This window comes from Onychostoma macrolepis, chromosome 03 (genome assembly GCF_012432095.1).
Source record: "Onychostoma macrolepis isolate SWU-2019 chromosome 03, ASM1243209v1, whole genome shotgun sequence".
Lineage (NCBI taxonomy): Eukaryota > Metazoa > Chordata > Actinopteri > Cypriniformes > Cyprinidae > Onychostoma > Onychostoma macrolepis.
The window spans coordinates 44,786,525-44,808,011 of record NC_081157.1 but is presented as its reverse complement, the minus strand read 5'-3'; the positions used below and the strand labels follow the sequence as shown (position 1 = coordinate 44,808,011).

The 21,487-nt window shown below is 36.9% G+C and overlaps 1 protein-coding gene and 1 long non-coding RNA gene across 3 annotated transcripts; both read right to left on the bottom strand.

The window, feature by feature from the left end:
- Positions 1-243: 243 nt before the first annotated feature.
- On the bottom strand, positions 244-3,320 carry LOC131537813 (uncharacterized). Of its 2 annotated transcripts, XR_009270394.1 has the most exons (4): positions 3,225-3,320; positions 1,218-1,432; positions 1,096-1,136; positions 244-437 (listed from the first exon to the last, which is right to left on the bottom strand). It is a non-coding gene; the product is annotated as an uncharacterized LOC131537813 (long non-coding RNA). The 2 variants fall into 2 exon arrangements; XR_009270393.1 differs by lacking the exon at positions 244-437 and adding an exon at positions 2,996-3,063 and having other exon boundaries at positions 981-1,432; positions 3,225-3,310.
- An 8,834-nt stretch (positions 3,321-12,154) lies between these two features.
- Positions 12,155-13,394, bottom strand: nog1 (noggin 1). The gene has a single exon (XM_058770924.1). It carries the CDS (start codon positions 13,071-13,073, stop codon positions 12,420-12,422), a length of 654 nt encoding a protein of 217 aa, XP_058626907.1. The 5' UTR covers positions 13,074-13,394; the 3' UTR covers positions 12,155-12,419.
- Positions 13,395-21,487: the final 8,093 nt, after the last annotated feature.

Here is a 21,487-nt window from a genome sequence, read left to right as displayed (position 1 = left end):
AATCCAAAATGCTTGAATGGTGGTGTATTTTAAGGAATTTTAGTATCTGAGACAAATTTCACACCAAAATAAACAAATAACTGAGGCCTCCATTGAATCTCATGAGAAATAAAAGAGCAACCTCTGAGCAATAAAAATGTAATCTAGGCCTGAACCAACCAGAGTCTGCAGTGCTTCCAAAATCATTCCATTCATACAGCCTTCTGGGTTCCAGTTACTTGTTATTTCTGACATATTTTTTAACCCAAAGTCATTTTCAGTAAACCACATGTTCCCAATGGAGTCTGATCTAGTTAACACTCCATTCTGATTGGGATTGAACCTCAAACCTTTGTAGTACCAGCCCAGTTTCAGCTTTGAGATTTGCTCCAAAGACCTTCATCCGACATCAAAGAGGCACTGGCCTTGCATACCAGGTAGCAGGAATATCTTCACTCCTAGATTCCCCAAAATGCATCAAACACCACAAAAATAATTTTAAAAGGAAAACATTTCTGGCCCAACATCAACGATGAACTTTTCAAAAGACACCAATTAACCCAGCAGTGGGAGAACTTGAAGAACCGGGCCAGTACATATTCTCTAATAAACAAATAGCATTTCTGATGCACTACGTGCACAGGTCAGGGTTGCAAAAGGCAAGTGTACAAACTGTACGATTTAAGCGAAAACTAGCATGAATCAGACTCTTTATCCTGTGCAGGGTGGAAAAAGCACCTGCGACTAAGAGCGGGGTTTATATACAAAGAGTGTTAAGAGCAGGCCAGCTGTAGTCTTCCAGGATAAGGTGAAAATATAAGCTCATTGACAGACGTATGTTAGCAAGTGAGCTAGCTAGCAGCGATGACAAGGCAGATAGCAAAGTCTACAGGGTTCATTTCTGCAATGATTATTTTATACCCTTCCCATGCAGCCATCGTAAAACAATACAAAAAGGCATTGCGACATACACGGTTTTATGGATTTTTCATGAAGCAAAAAGTTAAAAAACGGGCCAAGCGACGTGCTGACAAGCAGCTAGAGTTAAAAGGAAGCACGCACGAGAGATATAAAGGGAAAATGTTTCAACATGGTCAAACTGGGTCAAAGACGAACCTTGTCTCAGCCAATTGGGCACCTCTGAAGCAGCAATCACTCTTCGGGGCGAAATAAATTATTTATAAGTTTATAACAATGACATGTCATGAAGTTTCAATTTCACTACAATGAATCCATACCCACGGAGCATAAAGCAACACCACATGGATGAGAGGGGATCACGACACAAGCGGTTCCGCCCACCCAATCCGGCGCTCCCCAGACGTACAAAAGACGGGGAAAAACAGACGTATAGACGCCTTTCATCCTCACAATGAGAATCATATGTCTCCCGTGGCCTGCTCCAGACATTCGGTCTTCACTATAGGTGACGCCTTCAGGCAGAAACGGGAATCTGAAACAAGGAACAAATCGTATGGAGATAAGAGGCTTCTGGAGGGGAAGCGGTGGTCTAATGGCTCTGGCAAACACAAAGGTTATAGATTCAAGAGAGCAGTTTTGTGTCCATCAACTTGATACCCTTGCACAAGGCAACAGACCCATTTGTAAATGCAGCGTACAATGAATGTAAAGCAACTGGTGGTTCACAACTCAAAAATGAGTCACAGGTCTCTTAGGATCATGAAATATTCTAATGCCCAGCTCTTTATTTGAAGTTGGATATATCAATATTTACCTGCATACATTCTGTACACTTACATAAAACAATAGACTACATACCATTTTTTTTTTATATTGACATAAAATGCAAATTATCACACTGCTAAATTTGCATACTGTATATAGTACATCCAATTTTACTGCATACACTACACTCACAAAAAGCAATATATATACCAAATCTTGGCTGTATGATAATTTATTTGTTGCAAAATGTAAATTATACTATGGCACAGCTCTTTATATGAAGCTGGATATAAAGTACATCCAACTTTATTTGCATACATGTAAAGCGATAAACATTAGCAAATCTTGGCTATGTAATTGTTTATACCGTCACAAAATGTTAACTTAATCTTACAGCTCTCTATATAGAGTTGGATATGTAGTACATTCAACTTTATACGCATTTATACAGTAGCCTATACTTACATTAAGCGATACAGACTATACAGCAAACCTCAACTCCTTGAATATCAATATTGTCGAAAAAAAGCTAAACTATTGTCACACAGCTCTCTATATAAAGTTGGATATATAGTACATCAGCTTTATTCACATACAGTAGGTTATACTCACTTGATTTACACTATAGAAAACTTCAACTGTGATTGTTTACATAGTAGCAAAATTTGAACTAGGCCTTTATTCTAAAAATTAATTTGCTATAACACGATTTGACACCGATTAAAAAAAAAAAAAAAAAAAAAAAAAAATCTACCAAAGGAATTTTCTAAACAAAATGCAACTTCAGTGGAGGACAACAGCAACAGCACTTCAAACAAACATCTCAGTTTAATTTGAAAGATTAAATACAGTTGTGTTTGTGCATTGGTCTGTGGCATTACCTCATCAACGGCGTTCTGCTTCCAAAAAATACTGCATTTAAATTTAATATGAGTATTTACAGCATGCATTCTGCTGAGGAATACGCACAGAAATGAAAGCCAGTGAGTTCACGGGCCACGTCTCTCTCTGATACCGCTGCATTACTTCATGGAAATGCATCAATACCGGCCGGTCTAGAAGAGAGACTTGGCTCGCGTCTGATTTCTCATTATCGTAGACTAATGTTCTTGCCCGGTGCGTATAAATCAACACGACCGAGCCGCTTTCATGTGCGCAGCGGGAAGTTATCGTGCATATCGACGAGCTCTTTGAACTCTACATATATGTTCTATGTGTCTGTGGGTGTGGATGAGATGGGACAGAGTATGTATTTATTGATCGGTCACAGGGCTTAGGAAAAGATCAGAGAGAGAATGGCGTGCAGTGTGAATGAAGAGAAGCGTGCTACCTTGCGGTCAACAAAGCTGACTTTCTTCTTAACCATCATGTAGTCTCACAAGCGGCTGATTTGGAAAGCTTTACGTAGACAATAACTAACATTTCAGATGAAGTGCACAGGAAACTCAGCCCTCAACTGAATCCAATACAGTCTAACATAAGCTAAAACAAGTGACATAGGCCTACATAAGAATTTAACCAAAACAATCTCAGAAAGACACACAATGCCAAATGCTCACCATTTCGAACAGGTTTCATGTTGTTTGGAAAGTTTTTATATGTAAAAACATACGCTATACGGTCGTGTTTGACCGTTGCATTACCGCGTTTTGAAAATGTGGCGGTAAATTTAAAAAGTGAAAAGGCGCGTTTTTTAATTCTTCTGCCCCGCCTCTCGCGTTTTTAATCGCAAAGCGCTTTCTGTATGTTGATTTCTATGGAAGCTTTTTCTGCCACTGGATAAAATAAATAAATCAAAAAATAAAATGGCGATTTTATCTCACAATTCTGACTTTTCCTCTCAGAATTCAAGCATCTCACAGATTGCGAGATTCAGAATTGTGAGATTTTTTTTATTTATTTAGCCTATTTTTTTTAGAATTGCAACAAAATAATATCATTCGAACGGGCTTCATATTAGGAGCGTGTGGATTATGAATTAAAATGCTGTTGAGAAGATAGCTATAGGATATATTTAAGAATCCAGACAAGTGATAAAATACAGATGAAACCTCAGTTGCACAATATCTCAAGTGATGCAAAACATGACTGTCTAAACAGCAAGTTAACCAAGTCTTGAAACAATAAAACCAATATTCAAAATGCAGTTTTAAATAAATTAATGTACTGACAGAAAGTCAAATATGGACAAATCTTTCTTCAAATATGCCATTATTAGATTCATGCCTGATTTTTATTGATTCATTGATGATGATTGGCATGTGCACAACACTCGCTTTCATTATAGTAATCAAGGGCAGAAGTAAAAAGTCATGTATTTAAGGCATTTGTGAATGTTTATGTTTAGAAGTTATTTTATTAATGGTTAAATAGGATAGGTGCACCAGATCCAGATTTAAACTTTACATTGTCTTAAGAAAAAGTGTTTGCATGTGCACAACTCGCCACCATGGTAGACAAAATGCTGTGAAATATGAGTTGATCCTGTCAGTATCTCTTGACAAACAAACACACTTTCAGCTCACAAGAGTACATGAAAAGCTCAGAAATTCTTGACAGACTGAAAATTTTATTATTTTTTTTTGTGAAAGAAGAAACCAGACTAAACAAGAACAGCTCAGCATCTAGCAGCGGCAGGTGTGTGTTATATTTAGGTGAAATGCCGTGATGGTTCAATGCTACATGAGCTTTATCATTTGTTATCACAGCTCACAGGACAGAGGAGTGTCTACCGTCTTAGTTAATGTGCACTTTTCTCATTATCTTCTCCTGTCCTTGAATCTTCAAAGAATATGCAGCACTAATGAGACTTCTATCTGAAAAACAAGCCAACTATGTGTAAAAAAGAGAGAAATGCACAGGTTTGATTTATAGTAATGCTGGGTTTTTGCAATCATTAATGTAAGAACAGAAATGAGAAGAAAAGCCTGCTGGATCAAGCCATTACCAATAGGATTGTAAATTTGTCCTCTGTTGGTAAAAAGAAACATGTTAAAAATAGATAACACCCAGATATCCTTAATATCTATATTTTGTTCCATCAAGACAGCAATGAGAATATAAGAAGCTCAAATGAAACGTTTTGCTCAAATCTGCTGCTTCTCAGATGTTTCTCATAGAGAGAGAAAGCATTTCAACAGTGTCTCCTTTAGAGTGTCAGAAGAGTGTTGCTATTATTAAATAAAATAAAAAAAGTAAAAAAGTAATTTCAATAAAGCTAAAATAAAGTAAAATATAACTATTTAAACTTAAAAAAGCTATTTTTAAATATATAAAAAATAAATTCTAAATATTCATAAATAATACTAAAATGCAAACGGAAATCTCAATAAGAACATTTATCATTAATTGATCTGAGCTGCTCTGCTTTCGTTGTGCAACTGTGTACCAATGACTCATTTGGGCCTTTTAATTAAGGCATTTTATTTAAAAAAAAAGAGACATAACTGAGAAGTCCACTACAGAGCTATAAAAGAACAACCTTTGACCAAATCACATTTTCCTTTAGGAAATCAGACGAGTGTCAGAGTTGTACACTCAAGTGAAATGACAGAGATGTCGATTGAAGGCTGATAAAATAACAAACGTCTGCACGTCAGTGGCCTGCATTCAATCGTCCTGTCACGGGACAGAGCTTTGGGTTAGTGAGTGGGACTTTATGACAGAACGGCCCTTTCATTCCGCTGCATTAGGAAGACAAACTGCCGTTATCACTTGAAGTGGGTCTGTGGCCGCAGGAGAAACATGTTTGGCGCGTCTCCTGAAGCCGCAGAGATACGGAGACTCTTGACACTGGTCAAGCCAAGTGCTTAAGAGAAGAGATGGACCAGACCGCCGGAGAGAGCGCCGCGTCCATATTAAAAAATGAGGGTGTTCTGCTGGAGAGATATCAGAACAGACATACACATCAACACTCACAACCAGATGAAAAGAGCATCTCATCACAAATACGAGCAGCTTCTGTCATGCACTCACTCATAGAGGATGCTTTTGTTGCTTAGAGGTTCTCCGTTAAATTTCATTTTAAGGTTTAGCTTTCCTGAAAAAGAAACACAAGTGAGAAACAATTTTCACTGAGAAATGGCTAGTAATTGTCACAAATTAAAGAAAATGTTGTATTTATGTGTAGTCTCAGGGAAACTTGAGTTAATATTGAGACATTTGGTCGACTTGGAATCATATGAGACATTGTTGAGATTTTTTCTGAAGCTCGAGATTATTTTGAAACGTGTGATTATTGAGTACTTTTTTTCTGTAGAAACATCTAAACAGATCTAAAGACTGGACTCCAATCAGATGTTTTAATGTTTTTAAATGAAGTCTCTTCTGCTCACCAAGGCTGCATTTATTTTAGCAAAAAATCTGTAAAAAATAATAATATTTAGAAATATTTTTACCATTTAAAATAGTTGCTTTCTATATGAATATGTTTTCAAATGTAATTTATTCCTTAGATATAAAGGTGAATAGCATCATTGTACCAGTCTTCAGTGTCACACGATCCTTCAGAAATCATTCTAATATGCTGATTTGCTGCTCAAGTAACATTTCTGATTATTATCAATAATGAAAATATTTGTACTGCTTCATATTTTTTTGTGGAAAAAGTAATACATTTTATTTTTCAGGATTTTTTGATGAATAAAAAATTACAGTGTTTATTTGAAATAGAGGTCTTTTGAAACCTTTTTTGTCTTTACTGTCTCTTTTGATCAATTCAATGCAGACTTATTGAAAAAACTGTATTAATTTCATAGTATACAAACTGCATACTATTTTCTTTTCAAAACCAGTCATCAGTCACATGACCACTCCAAATACATCCTAGGTTTCAGGGACCTCATCTACAGCAGACTTAGACAAGAGAACACAAGAGGAGAGAGATATATGAGAGAATGAGTGTATAAATCACAGGCCATCTCCCGCAGGGTTTACGAACGCCTGCCTCTCCGTTAAACAGAGGGCCCTGCTGGTACCCGGGGGCCACCGTGCAGGAGCCGAGGCCCCGTCGCCCCCCTCCTCGCTCGACAAAGAGGTCGTCACAGGGCTGATCGGCGCGACCCCTGTGGTCACGCTGCACAGTATCATTTCAGACACAGTACAAATGCAGTATTTCACTCTGATAATAGCGGCTCACTCGCCGTCACCGCGTCCGACGCCAGGTCAGAGGAGATCTCAACACAAATAACACTTTCGATCAGAATACTGGTGAACGTGGCATCAGATTCATACTGAGAATTTTTGGCATGCACTGCCAATCAAATGTTTAGACACACTGAATTTGTTTATTGTGATTTTTTGATCTTAGGCTTCTGCTTAAATGCTTGATCTGAAGTTCTATAGACAAATATAAATTGTGCCCACAAGCAGATCTGGAATCTAAACAAAGAATTTTTCATTTGTGTCACATCATTACCAGACTTCCATTTGTATTATTCCAGAGTTTTCATCATTTAAATGTTATAATAACATGCAGAAAATAGTCATAAAAATAGAACGAGTCAGTGTGTTCAAGGTTTTGACTGCTAGCATATGTGAATGACCATCATTTAAATATTGAATAATTAACCCTTGTCTGTCAATAAAAAAAAAAGAAAGTTACACGTAGGTCCATAGTAGACAAAAATGTCCATGTCAAAAAACGGTAATAAAAATTTGAAGCTTGGGAGCACAGACCCATGGCAGATTATTGTTGAAGTACAAAAAAAAAGTTTAAAAAGTGAAACCAAAAAAAAAAGGTTTATGAAAATGATTTAGTGTTGAACATGTTGAACTCTAATCCTGCTAGAAAATCAAAGCCATAAATCTAAACAAGTTGTGTTCCAAATTTGAGGTTGATATCTCCAAAAATTAGCTTTCAGTAAGATTTTGTTTGGGTGCAGTACCAAATTTTCCCCATTAGATGCCAGCAAAATGCTGGTGCACACAGTGGTTGGATTTGTGATTTGCAGTAGAGTTTTTCTCTCTCAAATATTACAAGAACACACATGCACACAATTTTTTTTTTATGACACACATAGAAACTACACTCTGACATCCATACCAACACCCCCCCACAATGATAGCTGCATTATTTATCCAATTGGCTCTATAATATGCAGAAGCAGAAAACAGGAATAAAGCGATTTGTATTTGCTTTATAGGCCAAACCTGAAAAAATGGCACCATCTGGTAAAAAAATAATAATTTTGAAGTCTTGCCAACAGAATGAAAGCCTATTAATAAAAATTGCATAATTTTACAGTTAAACGGCACTGTGATTAAAAATAGCAGTTTTAATGGGTTTCAATGGGGACATTTTTGTCCAAAAGGTCCTGAGAGGAACTATTTTTTGTACCTAGTGCAAAATAGATTTATTAAAGGAAATGGGGGTGAAATAGTAAAAATTCCAAGAAAAATACACACCTGTGCCAAAATTTGAGCAGCTGTCAATAACACAGGCAAAATGATTAAAACAAAACAAACAAACAAAACAAAAAACTGAAAAGGACAAATAAATGTCCAAAAGGTTGCACAAGGGTTAAATAATTGAATAATGTCTTTTTTCCACCACATTCTCAAAAATAAACATTCTAAATGTTCTAAAATAATGTTAGTTAAACCAAAAATTCTTAAAACCACATATTCAAACTTGTTTGACATGCTAAAAGAAGCATTACCTACTGGTAGTTTTTGTTTGACATCAATAATGACAACAAACAGCATCGGTTCTTCTACAGTAGCATCGGTTCTTCTACAGTAGCATTGGTTCTTCTACAGTGGCATTGGTTCTTATATGGTTCTTCTATGATAAACACCCCTAAAGGTCAAGCTTACAGTAAAAAGTAATTTTTTAATGTTCCAAAAAGAATGTTTAACCACCAATTATTTGGAATCGCATTTATGATCTGGTGCTTTGAAGAACCTAGAAACCAAAGCACTGATCTAAAGAGCCTAAAATGAAATATCAAGCATCAAACAAGTGGCTCCTTTTGAGGCACAAAGTAATTTTCCAAAACCTTCACCCTCTCTGCTCCTCTCTGGTGAAATGCTGAACTGCTATCTAGCTCACAACTATCTTTCCTAATCTAGCTGTCAAATAAACATGGCATTGTATGCTGCAAATATTGTTGGCCCTGTGGTGAACTGCTTATGCTCCTCCTCTATTGTAAGTCACTTTGGAAAAAATCTATTGATAATTATGAAAATTTAATGAATCTCCAAAGAACCATATAATAGCTCAAGATCCATATTAATATAAAAAAGGTTTTTCAGATAAAAAGCACTGAAGAATTCAATTTGACAGTTTTCAGCCAAATAAATAAGGCTAAAAGACTAATTTTCAACCAAAAATTCTTAAAAGCACGTATTCAGACTTAAATAACAATAATTTCAAACAATGCTCAAATGATAATTTGCAGTTGATAATTAATTTTCAACTGTAAATAAAATTTCCAGTTAAAAATTATTTTTAAAGTTCCACAAATAATGTTTTAACCGCCAATTATTTCGAAACACAAGAACCTATAGAAACCAAAACACTGATCTGAAAAACCTAAGCTGATACATCAAGCATCAGTGCTGGGGAAATGTTTAAAAGTGATGCATTACAATATTGCGTTACTCGATAAAAAGTAACTGATTGCATTACTTAGTTACTTTTTATGGAAAGTAATGCATTATGTTACTTTTCCGTTACTTTTTTTGTCACCTGAGCTGGGCTTGCTTATTTATTTTTAATAACTAAAATACTTTTTGGCAACTGTAAAAGCCCTTTCACACCAAAAGTGAAACGAATAAGCCTCAGGCTCTGCCTTTGCACATCACTCCCAATTTCCCTCAACAAGGGGACAGGAGTGGTGCCAGTCAATAAATGGGAAAACAAAGTAACTTGTGTTACTTATTTGAAAAAGTAACTCAGATATTTTCCAGTAAATTTAAAAGTAATGCATTACTTTACTAGTTACTTGAAAAAGTAATCTGATTACGTAACTTGCATTACTTGCAATGCGTTACCCCCAACACTGTCAAGCATGTAATAAATCTTCAAAAGATCCCTATACATCCAAAATATGATGAAGAACCTTTATTTTTAAAGAGTTCTTAATTAAATAAAATGTTGTTCGTTTAGATTCTTACACATAGAAGTTTAAAAAACCAAATATTATTGTACACTCTTAAAAATAAAGGTTAAGGGGTTTTTTTTGCAGTGATTTCAGTGAATAGTTTGTAAAATAAGCATTTTTCTCTCTCAGTGTAAAGAATATTTGAATCATCTAAAGAACCCTTTTTCCACTATAAAGAACCATTTGTGTAATGGAAATGTTCCATTGATGTTAAAGGTTCTTTTTGGAACTACTCATGCCAAAAAAAGAACCTTTATTTTGGTCTGAAACCTCCAGACTCGAGGCCCTCAATACCCTTTGGCCAGGACACATCCATTTAAACGAAGTCCCGTGTGATTAGTTTGCCCAAGCGCCCGTAACGGTGTCCTAATCAGTGGAGTGTTTGGATAAAGCGCTGTTCTGCAGGGGTAAACAGAGCTGTATTTGATGCTCTTTATGAGGGCTGTTTGGCAGGGTTTATTCCTCTGTTAGACTGGCTCCATGCTCTCGGAGGGAGGCCGGCCCTCCTGCAGGGCCGCAAATGGGCGGGTGGCAGTCGGGCCGGGCCACATGAGAGAGAGATGCTCTCCAGCTGTTCCAGACCTCGCGCTTTATCTCTTCAGGATGTTACAGTAGATGTTAACAGGTTTTCAATGAGAATCATCATGCATCTCCACCCCACAATAAAAAGCTTGAAAACAAACCACTTGAGACAGAGATAAAGAGCCATTTTCACTTCAGATAAGCTGCGGTTTTTACAGACTGCAAACTAACGCGCTCATTAGCGTGAGACGTCAGCTCTGTTAACACCCGTGATGTGAGAAAGTTTAGTCGGCCGCTCCATTAGGCTCCACATTACATATTTGTCGTAAACCGCATCAACACGCCGTAACCCTTAACCCAGTTAGCTGGCAGAAAACGCACCCAGAAAGGTTTTAACGAGACCAAATAAGCAAATTAACACATTCAGGTTCCCAGGCTGTGAATGTTAAGAATTGTTTGAATTAATTGATGCGTAAAATGCGGTTAATCTACTTTAGACGGGACGTCTACTGAAACGTAACACTTCATAATAACTTTCATTAATAAGCCATTAGCAAATACCCTATGATGCTTAATGACAGATCAGGAGTTGGATGTACATAAGGATATATGAATAAAATATGAATAAATTACCCTAATATACACTCTAAACATATTTAGGCCTACATGTAAGATTTATGTTTGAGTTGCATATCTGATTACCATAACTTAATGTGATGCATATTTGTCAGTCATACATTCACTCAAAAATCAAGGCATGTTATCATGGTTTATTATTAACTATTTGCATCAATTTGATTTTATTTAAACAATCATATTTACAAAATGCACTTATTTAAATTAGGGGAAAAAATCTGATAATTAATTAAATTTGTGCAGTAAAATAAATATGGTTAAATTATGACTATAGCTGAGGAACAAGCAATAATCACTTAGTTAAAAATAAAAATTTAATTAGTATTATTTCAGAAATCAGACCTGTATTTTTATTTAATTTTTTTGGACTGAAGTGCCAAAATCTCCATGGGCCCCTGAGAGCATCACCGGTGGTTGCCTGGTTACGGGGCCCTTAAGCCAGGTGAGAATATTTCATGGTAAATTAGGAGAATCTCTTTGAAGTTTCTTCACAGGCATCGTGAAAAGAAACAAAGACTTAGGAAACAAAAGCTCGAGCGTGCCGTTTGTTGTGGTTTTCACTGATATTTTATTATCTGAATATAAAGAATAAATAACAGTTCATCTTAATTTACAGGATAAATCATCGCCACGAAGCAGCTGTCACAGCTGCATGACGTTAAAAATCCCTAATAAATTTTGAGGTCGTCACATCGTTGTGGAAAACCTTATAAAACATCTCAAACGGCTCCACGGGCCGTTCTCTGCATATAAATACAACGTTAACCAATATTTTCCACAAATACAGTAGACTCTGGATAATACACATAATACTGGCTTTTTACAAGTAGCTAAATCATTACATGATGGCACGATATATACATACAATACATTCCTACACTTGATAGTGCATAAAAAAATAAACGCAACACTTTACAATAACTTATATGAACGGCATTAACAGACATTATTATAATACATAATGCATATTATGTATTATTAATCATATTGTAATACATAATGCTCAACAAATCATCAGCTAGTACATTCAAACCGTAGTTGAAATGTTTTTTTATTATTATTATTTACTAAATATATATTGTCATATATAAATACAGGATTGTGATATATATATATATATATATATATATATATATATATGAATTATTGATGTCTTCAGCATTACCTTTGTTAATGACTTAGTTAACATAAAGTGTTACCAAAATACAAAATAAAACTTTTTTCATAACTTAAATCCAGAAATTTGTATGAGATTAGATTTTTTTTTCATGTTCTTCCAGAAATATGTATCAGAGCAGAGTTTTTAAAACTGAAATACATATCAGATCAAATTTTGTACAGTAATACAGTTTTCCATAATTTAAGTCCAGTAATCAGCATCAGCTGCACCTCATGTCCAGAAATACGACAGTTTTTATATAGTTTGTGCACTTTTTTTTTTTTTCCAGAAATGGGCATCAGACAGGAGTTTCGATGTCCGTTCGTGATTGGTCAGTTCGCGCAGGAGCATTTGCACTCGGTTATGATGGGATACTGCACCGGTATCCACGCGCACTTGAGCGCGCCTCGCCTCTGCACGCACCGCCACCGCAGCAGCGTGATGTGCGTGGATTTGGCCGGTTTGCACACCATCCCCTCCGGCACTGAGCAGGAGCGCTTGCTGTAGCAGCTCCCCGCGCGCACGAAGCGCGGCCAGAAGCGCGCGCCGAGGTCGTTCCACGCGTACAGCACCGGACAAAACGAGTAGGACCAGAGCCACATCTGCAGCCTGCGCTTCAGCTTCTTGCTGGCTTTGCGCTTCTTGCCCCACTGCGCGTCAAAGTCCAGGTTCTTGATGTCTTTGGGCATCATCCCGGTGGGGTTCTGCTGCTGGAGGTCCAGCTCCTCCAGATCCTCGTTGCCGGTGTAGCGGTCCTGAGGAGGGCTGATAGACAGAAAGCGGCTGTCAAAGTCCCCTAGCGCGCTCCGCAGCTCGGTCTCGTTTAGGTCCCTCTCCCGTGGGTCGTAGATGGGGTCGGGGTCCTCCTTGAGCTCCAGCAGGGGTAAAGTGTCACTCGGGATGGGTCTGAGGAGGTAATAGTGCTGACACTGAGCGAGGGACACCAGGAGCAGGTACACAGTCATCAAACCATGCGGGAGATCCATCGTGATGCGAAAAACTGGGGCAAAAATCGCACAAACTCAACTTTATCCGACGTGAATCCAAAGCGCTCAGACGCCGGATCTATCCATCCATCTCACTCGCAAGGTTTCCTGCTGCTGGCGGTTGAATGCATCGGAGTCGTGCGCAGCATCACGCGTGAAAAGTCCCGCACGCGATGCGTCAGCGCGAGCCAAAACTCTGGGAATGCCTCTCTGACGCGCGCGCCTCTCATATATACACGCGCGACCCAGTGATGTAATACAGCGGCTATGGGTTTTTGAATGTGAGTTTGTTTGCAGGAGATTCCCCGACACACGTCCTCCAGAGCTCAGGGGGAGAGAGGGAGAGAGAGAGAGAGGGAGGCGTGGCCGTGCAAGGGTTTGAAGCCGCTACGCCTCCTGTCGGCCTCCTCAAGACACCGGGAGTGTATGATAGTCTGCACTTTCTAACTGTTATCTCAGTTTTTTGTTTGCTTGTTTTCGTTTTGTTTTTTTGTTTTTTGTTTTGTTTTGTTTTGACTGCATGATTGCTAAATATTGCAGTGATGATAAAATCTTCAACAACAACGATAATAATTAAATAAAAGTTAAATAAATAAATGTAATATAATATTTATAATAATATAAAAAGTACTCAGCATGAAATTAACATTACAATAATAAATTATACAATTAAATTAAAATAAGATGACATAATAACAATAATAATAATAATAATAATAATTTAAACATTGCAGTGATGTGAAAAAACAAAGATAAAACCAAGTAACGCAACAATCTACAATAATGATAATAATAGGCAAACAAGAAAACTAATGAATAAATAATAATAAAATAAATAATAAAAATAACGTTTTAAAGAAAAATGACAGGTTATTAATATTTCATCAGTTATAATGTCACACTGAACTATCTATCTATCTATCTATCTATCTATCTATCTATCTATCTATCTATCTATCTATCTATCTATCTATCTATCTATCTGTCTGTCTGTCTGTCTGTCTGTCTGTCTGTCTGTCTGTCTGTCTGTCTGTCTGTCTGTCTGTCTGTCTGAGCCCTGTAAGTAGTAAACTATTTATCTATCTATCTATCTATCTATCTATCTATCTATCTATCTATCTATCTATCTATCTATCTATCTATCTATCTGTCTGTCTGTCTGTCTGTCTGTCTATCTATCTGTCTGTCTGAGCCCTGTAAGTAGTAAACTATTTATCTATCTATCTATCTATCTATCTATCTATCTATCTATCTATCTATCTATCTATCTATCTATCTATCTATCTATCTATCTATCTATCTATCTCTCTGTCTGTCCGTCTGAGTCCTGTAAGTAGTAAACTATGAACTATCACTATCTATGTCCTTGAGAAAAGCTCTTATATCCTCAGGATACTCCAGGAGGACTGAACCTGAAATACATCTTCTGAAAGTCTCTTTGAAGAAAAGCAGCTCCTAAATGACCACATACTATCTATCTTTTTGCGACTTCAAGGAGCACAAACACACAAGTGTGCGCTCAGGCCGCAGGGAATAAAGCCATAAAACACCGTGTCCAAATGAATCCAAAACGAACATCTCCCACCAAGCCCGCCCCGCGGAAACCCAGAGCTACTGTCAAACGCTCGTTCTTCAAGAATCGTTTAATGGAAGAAATGACCTGCCATTCCGCCGGCCATAAAGCAGACGGAGAGATAAATGCATCTCTGTTTCTGTCTGAATGAGCTAATTCACACTTCAGCTCCGCTACTTCTGCACGAGGAGACCGAGAACAGTCTGGGACGCAAGTCACAGGTGTATTTTTGGCCATTGTCACAACATAAAAGACTCAAAATACACATAACGGGCTTGGAGAAGTGCAGCCATAACTCAAAACAGATGAGTGCATGTTTCTGGTTTTATTTTAAACTATTTTTTCAGTGCATGATTTTATTTTTCCAAAGAAAACAAGACGTTTGTCTTAATAATCGTTCATCAAGTACACATTTTGACATGCATAAAATAACTAAAATAGGTTGCAAATGCCACTTCATGTTGAATTTTAATAAAGATTGAAATTCAGAATCCTTTTCATAACCAGCTCACTTCAAGGCAGGACTTACCCACTTAAAAACCTACAAACATTTTGCAAAGTGGCAAAAGATCAGCATTTGGCTTTGCTTAACCTCACCATCTGCCACATACGATTCTCTTGATTCTTTCCTGGAGTTTTATCACAGTCAAAATACATAAGCGGTGACGCATCTACCTGTCATACTCAGAGTTATCAGAGCAGACGCCAACACTGAGATGTTTTCATTTGAACGATTTCTGCTAATGGTTTTGTCTTTTCTGCTGGTGCTTACGGCAAACACACGGAAAGGGTCATAATGGGCTTTCTCATGTCATGAAACACACCAGACCCCTTCAGTGGCAGAAACCTTATACAAGGCTACCAGAACACAATATTTATACAGAAATATAATAAAATCTTGAACAATGGCTAAAAACACTGAATGCATCAAAACTGCGTAAAAAGTTCTGAATTGAGAACAAACACTCAATTTGACAATGACACTTTGCTGAAACTCACCCTCAGCCCAACCAAGATTCAGATTAGTTTTTTTCTTCATCAGATTTGGAGAAATGTAGCATTACATCACTTGCTCAGCAATGGATCCTCTGCAGTGAATGGGTGCCATCAGAATGAGTCCAAACAGCTGATAAAAACAATAATCCACAAGTAATCCACACCACTCCAGCCCATCAGTTAATGTCTTATAAAGCAAAAACCTGCATGTTTGTAAGAAACAAAATCCATAATTAAGACATTTTAATCTTTAAACTGTGACTTCTGGCCAAAATATTGGTTCATAATCCATAACACTTCCTCCAGTGAAAAAGTCCATCTCCTGTTGTCTCTCACATCAAAATCCACTCCCATAGTAGTTCAGAGCTGTTTCCACTTGTAAACGGTGCTTGATCTGTGCAGATTTCTCTCCTGATTCAGACCAGGTATCTCTCATTCTGACGGCACTAGGGATGTAACGGTTACCGGTTTGACGATAAATCACGATAATATTCCCCACAGTTAGTATTACCGTTTCATATTTTAATCATCATTAAAACCGTATCCGATTACCGCGATTTGAACAACTCACAATAAATAAATACTGTCCAGCATAAAGCACAGTTTTCAATAACAGTATCACATGCGCACGCGCAGAGTAGTTTTGTTTTGAGTGAAAATAGGGCAGAAAAGCTGGGAGGTTTTAAAAGATTGCTGAGAGAATTATACAACTGAATATATGAATGAATTAATTATATGAATGTACCGCTGAAGGTTCCGACTGTCTTCAGAAATGATTCGATGGCATTTGTTTTCATCTTCACTCCATATAATACCTAAAGGAAGTGTTCTTAATCACAATGCTGCTTTTTCCATGGAGGTTACAGGAAACAGTTGTAATTCAGCTTTTCCATAAGCGCCACCTAGTGTCAGAGAGTGGATTTACAGAGACTTATATTTACATTCAGCTTGTGTGCTGTTTCTGTCTGGCCAAAAATACATTTTGACCGGTTGAAGAAAAACAAGCTTATGTGGATTTTACACATTTAAACAATTCAGATAAGTTATCTAGAAGTATTTATGGAGCAGATAAAATACATATAATTATTTATTAAATTATCATTTTGACTTAACTCTTTTCTTTATTTAAAGGCTGAAATGTGAGGTTTACTTTTTTTATGAAACTTTTTCAATGCTTTATTTGAAAATTGACATTAGATATTTGAAGATGCTATTAAACTGTTGTCATTTAAAATCCGAACATCACTGGTAATGTTATTGTTTTAGTGATTATGCAAACAAAAAGTCATTTTATTTGTTGTTTGTTGATTTTTAAATATAAAACTTGGATTCATGTGTCGGTACTTTTTGCTTACACCGTGATGATACTGATAACCGTGATAATTTTGGTCACTATAATCGTGATCAGAAATTTTCATACCATTACATCCCTAGACGGCACCCATTCACTGCAGAAGATCCATCGGTGAGCAAGTGATATAATGCCAAATTTCTCCAAATCTAATGAAGAAACAAACTCATGTATATCTTGGATGGCCTGGGGGTGAGAACATTTTCAGCCAATTTGAATTTTTGGGTGAACTGTTCCTTTAAAGGGTCATGAAACCCCCCTGTTTCAGCACTGGTCTTTCACACCTTAGATCTGAAAAAGACTCCAGAAATGGGAATGTAAAACTGTGGAAAAGTGGAGAGTGTAGAGGGTGGGAAGAGGAGAGAAAACAACCAATAAAACCCAGACCTCCAACACACTCATTATACAGACAGATGACTATTAAAATATATTTAAAACAGAAAGAATAAAGGCATGGTTACTTTTTGTTTACTCATCTTTGGATTTTCGCTCTATATCATTGTTTGCTGTGTGTCAAAATAATCTGTCACGTAATCGTGTTTATGATCAGACGTACCGCCCTTATTCGAGCATATTTCATTTGAAGAAGACATGATATGAGCGCAAACACGGTGCTGGTTCATGCTTGGAGCACGACAGAATATGAAATATACTCACAAACACTTGAAACGTGTAGACGCGTACTCTCCAGCCACGACAGCCAATCACCACTTCAGATTGACACATATACGTCACTTTTCGTGACACAGGCTCAACTTTTCTTTTTGAACTGGAAGAACGAAATTGCTCCAAAAAATGAAAAAAAAAAAAAAAAAAAAACTTTTTCCTCAATAGACATAATGAGTGCTATTGTTGTTTTCACTGATGTGCAACCTGTTCATATATGTTAACATCTCAAACAATGTGTTTTAGGGTTTCATGACACTTTAAAGAACCGTTCAGTGCACGTTTTCTTAGTGTGAGGAACATTTACAAAATCAAAAGAAACTTTTTTCCACTATAAAGAATTGCATTGATGGCAATAAAGACCCTTACATTTTTAAAAGTGTAAGAAAATAACAGATTCTAAACAGCTATAGATACATTTCACAGCAGAAAGATCGCATCTGCCTGCGGCTCATTGTCAGCTGTGTTCCCACAATCCTCTCTGCCTGTTAAGGCCACGAACACACACATGTAAAACTTGCCGCCACGATGCTAGAGCAAATGTTAGGTTGTCAAAGATCTTCTTGTTTGTAGTTATGGCTAGGTTTACTCCTTCGGTGTGCGTCCATTTAATTTTTTTCACCTGTTTAATGGTCCAGCAGGTGAAAATGGTGTATCTCGTCACTGAGTAAAGTAACATACATGATTTGAATGTCATCGCTAACCCCAAGTATGAGTAATAATAATAGTAATCCTTTCAATTTAGCGTGCACCACTAATTAGAGGTTTTCACTGATTCCTGTGGCTTGTTCGCACAATTTATCTCCTCAATTACAGTTTCCACAGTCATGCTTAACTGAGGCCACATTTCTGAACGCACACTTAAATTTAGTGTGTTTAAGATGTGCAATTTGGCGGTGGTGGTGTTGGGGGTTGTATTTTTTTGTATTATGCACCAGGTGAATCTGACCCCAAAACACTTTTGAGTTGTTGGAAATACTGGATAACCTAGGATGTTTTTTCTCGAAATTGACCCTTCACATAAACCCACCCTCCTTAGTTACTGTTGCTATCTCCGATAAGCCATGCTGCTCGTGGGACTCATGTTTTGATTTCTGCAAATCAGTTTGGCCAAATGCAAAGACATGATTATTGATCGTAAGCACAACATTCAGCTAGAAAACATACTATCTACCTTTTACTATTTGCAATAGTTGGGCCGAGGCTTTTTTTTTTACTGGTTTTTATTTTATTTGTACAGTACTATGGTCAACTGCCGTTGTGTTTATCGGTTTGTGTTTGATCGCATTTTGATTTTGATTGGTGTGTAACGGAAGGGGGGGGGGGAGCCCAAAGCTGCGTTAACCCAGGGCCCTTAATGCGGCACTGTCTGCACTTTTATTTCCAGTCCATTTTAAGCCAGCAATATAATAATTTTTAAACAATAGTTAACTTAAATAAAACAACCCAGCATTCTGTCCAATATTTACCCAGCCCTGGGTTGCCAAACAACCCACCATTTTTTAGTGTGTTTACTTTTTCAGTAATATGTGAGAAATGTGATTGTTAAATATTACTGTGTTTATTTATTTATTCATTCATTTTTATAGTGTGTGTTTTTGTGAATTGTATTAAATCTAACATAATTTGAACAATTTAAAAGTTAAAATACATTAATAATTCGTGCAATTTTACAATTTTAGTCATTTTAATTAACTAAAGCATCAGTGTTATGCATAACACTAACAACCTAACATTACTAATTAGGTTAGAGTGAATGAGGTGAGCTGTTACTTTACTAAAACACGAACACTTTTCACTTTCTGGACAATGTAATGGACACAAGAAAAATTCCAGTGATTTACACTGAAAGAGGGATTTAAATACGGCCAGTGAAAACAACTCCATCCGATCGGCACCTTAAACCACTGGGGGAATGTTTTGGGTTTTGCTATAAAATAAAACCATCCAAGGCATTTAAGAGGCCCGTCTTCTCATGTTCCCATGAGGCTCTGAGACAGCAGAGTTCTCACACAGTGATCCTCTCTCTGCCTATAAACTCTCATTTAAACACACACTGTGTCAAAACAAGCTAATTAACCAAATCACACTTTAAATCTCTACATGCCATGGAGGCATTACAGCGTTTAAAGGCTGTTTCACAAGCCATTATTAGAAAGAGAGAACAGTGCATTTAACATCTACTGTGTGCTGCTTTCTCATGTGTACAAACACTGCCGTACTTTGAGTCTATATGCAATGGAAAATACTGGAATCAGACGTCTGAGCTGTTGGTGTTATATCATCTCAGCCTCGACACACAAATGTACAAAATGTCTGGAGAGAACTCTCAAACCCTATCAATCCGATTGAGTCAGTCTGATATAAGATAAAAACAGTTTATTCATAAAAGTTTGCTCATAACTTTGATTTATTTATTTTTAATATCTGAAAGATATTTAGAATCTGGATGAACAACATTTAACACAAACAATAATAAATACCAGTTAAAATAAAAACCACCCTAATTTAGAAAACTAAAATGAAAATATGCATAAACATCAGCATTTAATTAGATTATATATGATATACCATGCAAAGTTTAAAGATTTATTTATTTTTTTAAAGTTTTTGAAAGAAGTATCTTCTGCTCACGAAGGCTGTATTTATTTGATAAAAAATACAGTTAAATATGAAATATTATTATAATTGAAAACTACTGCTTTCTATGTGAATATACTGTGAAATGTAATTTATTCCTGTGATGTAAAGCTGAATTGTCAGCATCATTATTCCAGTCTTCAGTGTCACATGATCCTTCAGAAATCATCCTAATATGCTGATTTGCACATTAGAATGCAATCATTCTTATATGTAAAAAAAAAAAAACAGCATTTATTTTAAATAGAAATCTTTCGTAACATAAATATATTTACTCTGTGTCTAAATATAGACAAGTTTGTATGTGCTCTTTTAAACTTATCTCAAATGAACTGGAATTATTTGGAAAATTAATCACTTAAAGGTTTCTTAAACAAATTGATTCCAGCGACATTCAGTGTGTAAAAATAGCTGTGTGAACAATTATTCAAATAGCAGATGAATAATTAATCAATCAATCAATCAATCAATCAATCAAAGTCCTCTGTATTATCTTTACAAGCGTATTACTTTGTTGCACATTGTTCTATTAATGCAGCATCTGCCTCTAAAAATACAACACGATTGGCTGCTTTACATGTCAGTCATTCTAAGTGAGCAGTTCCTGTCCGCAGTGTTGCCTGGACTTTACAGTGATTGTCAAGAGGTCAGTCTAATATCTGAGCAGTGCTGGAGCTGCCGGGGTTTGAATAATGTCCATATGTTTCTGACTCTCAAAGTTTCTCCGTCCCAAAACACATGACATCAGCAGTTATTTCTGTCCGCCGCGCCATCAATGTGCCTTTCAGTTCAGGTGAGAGCAGAAATCTCCTGACGGGACATTCTGACAGGTGAATCACACACCTCACGCTCGCGTACACACACACACTGATGCAACCTGCTCGCCGTTAAATAGGTCTTTCTTAGCTTTGAAAATAAACAGAACGTGGTTTGATGGATGGCGGCCGCATGTGTCGATGCCCTGTGCGTGTTTAATGAAGCGAGAGGTGCTCGAACTGAGATAGATGAAGACGAGGGGCTCAGAGGATGAACGGCGGTCTAGACCTGCAGAGTGAAGAACTTCAATTCAACTCTACTTCAACACTTGTGACAGCATCTCATAACATCCATGATGTAGATGAATTTGTTTCTTCATCAGATTTGGAGAAATGTAGCATTACATCACTTGCTCAGCAATGGATCCCGTGA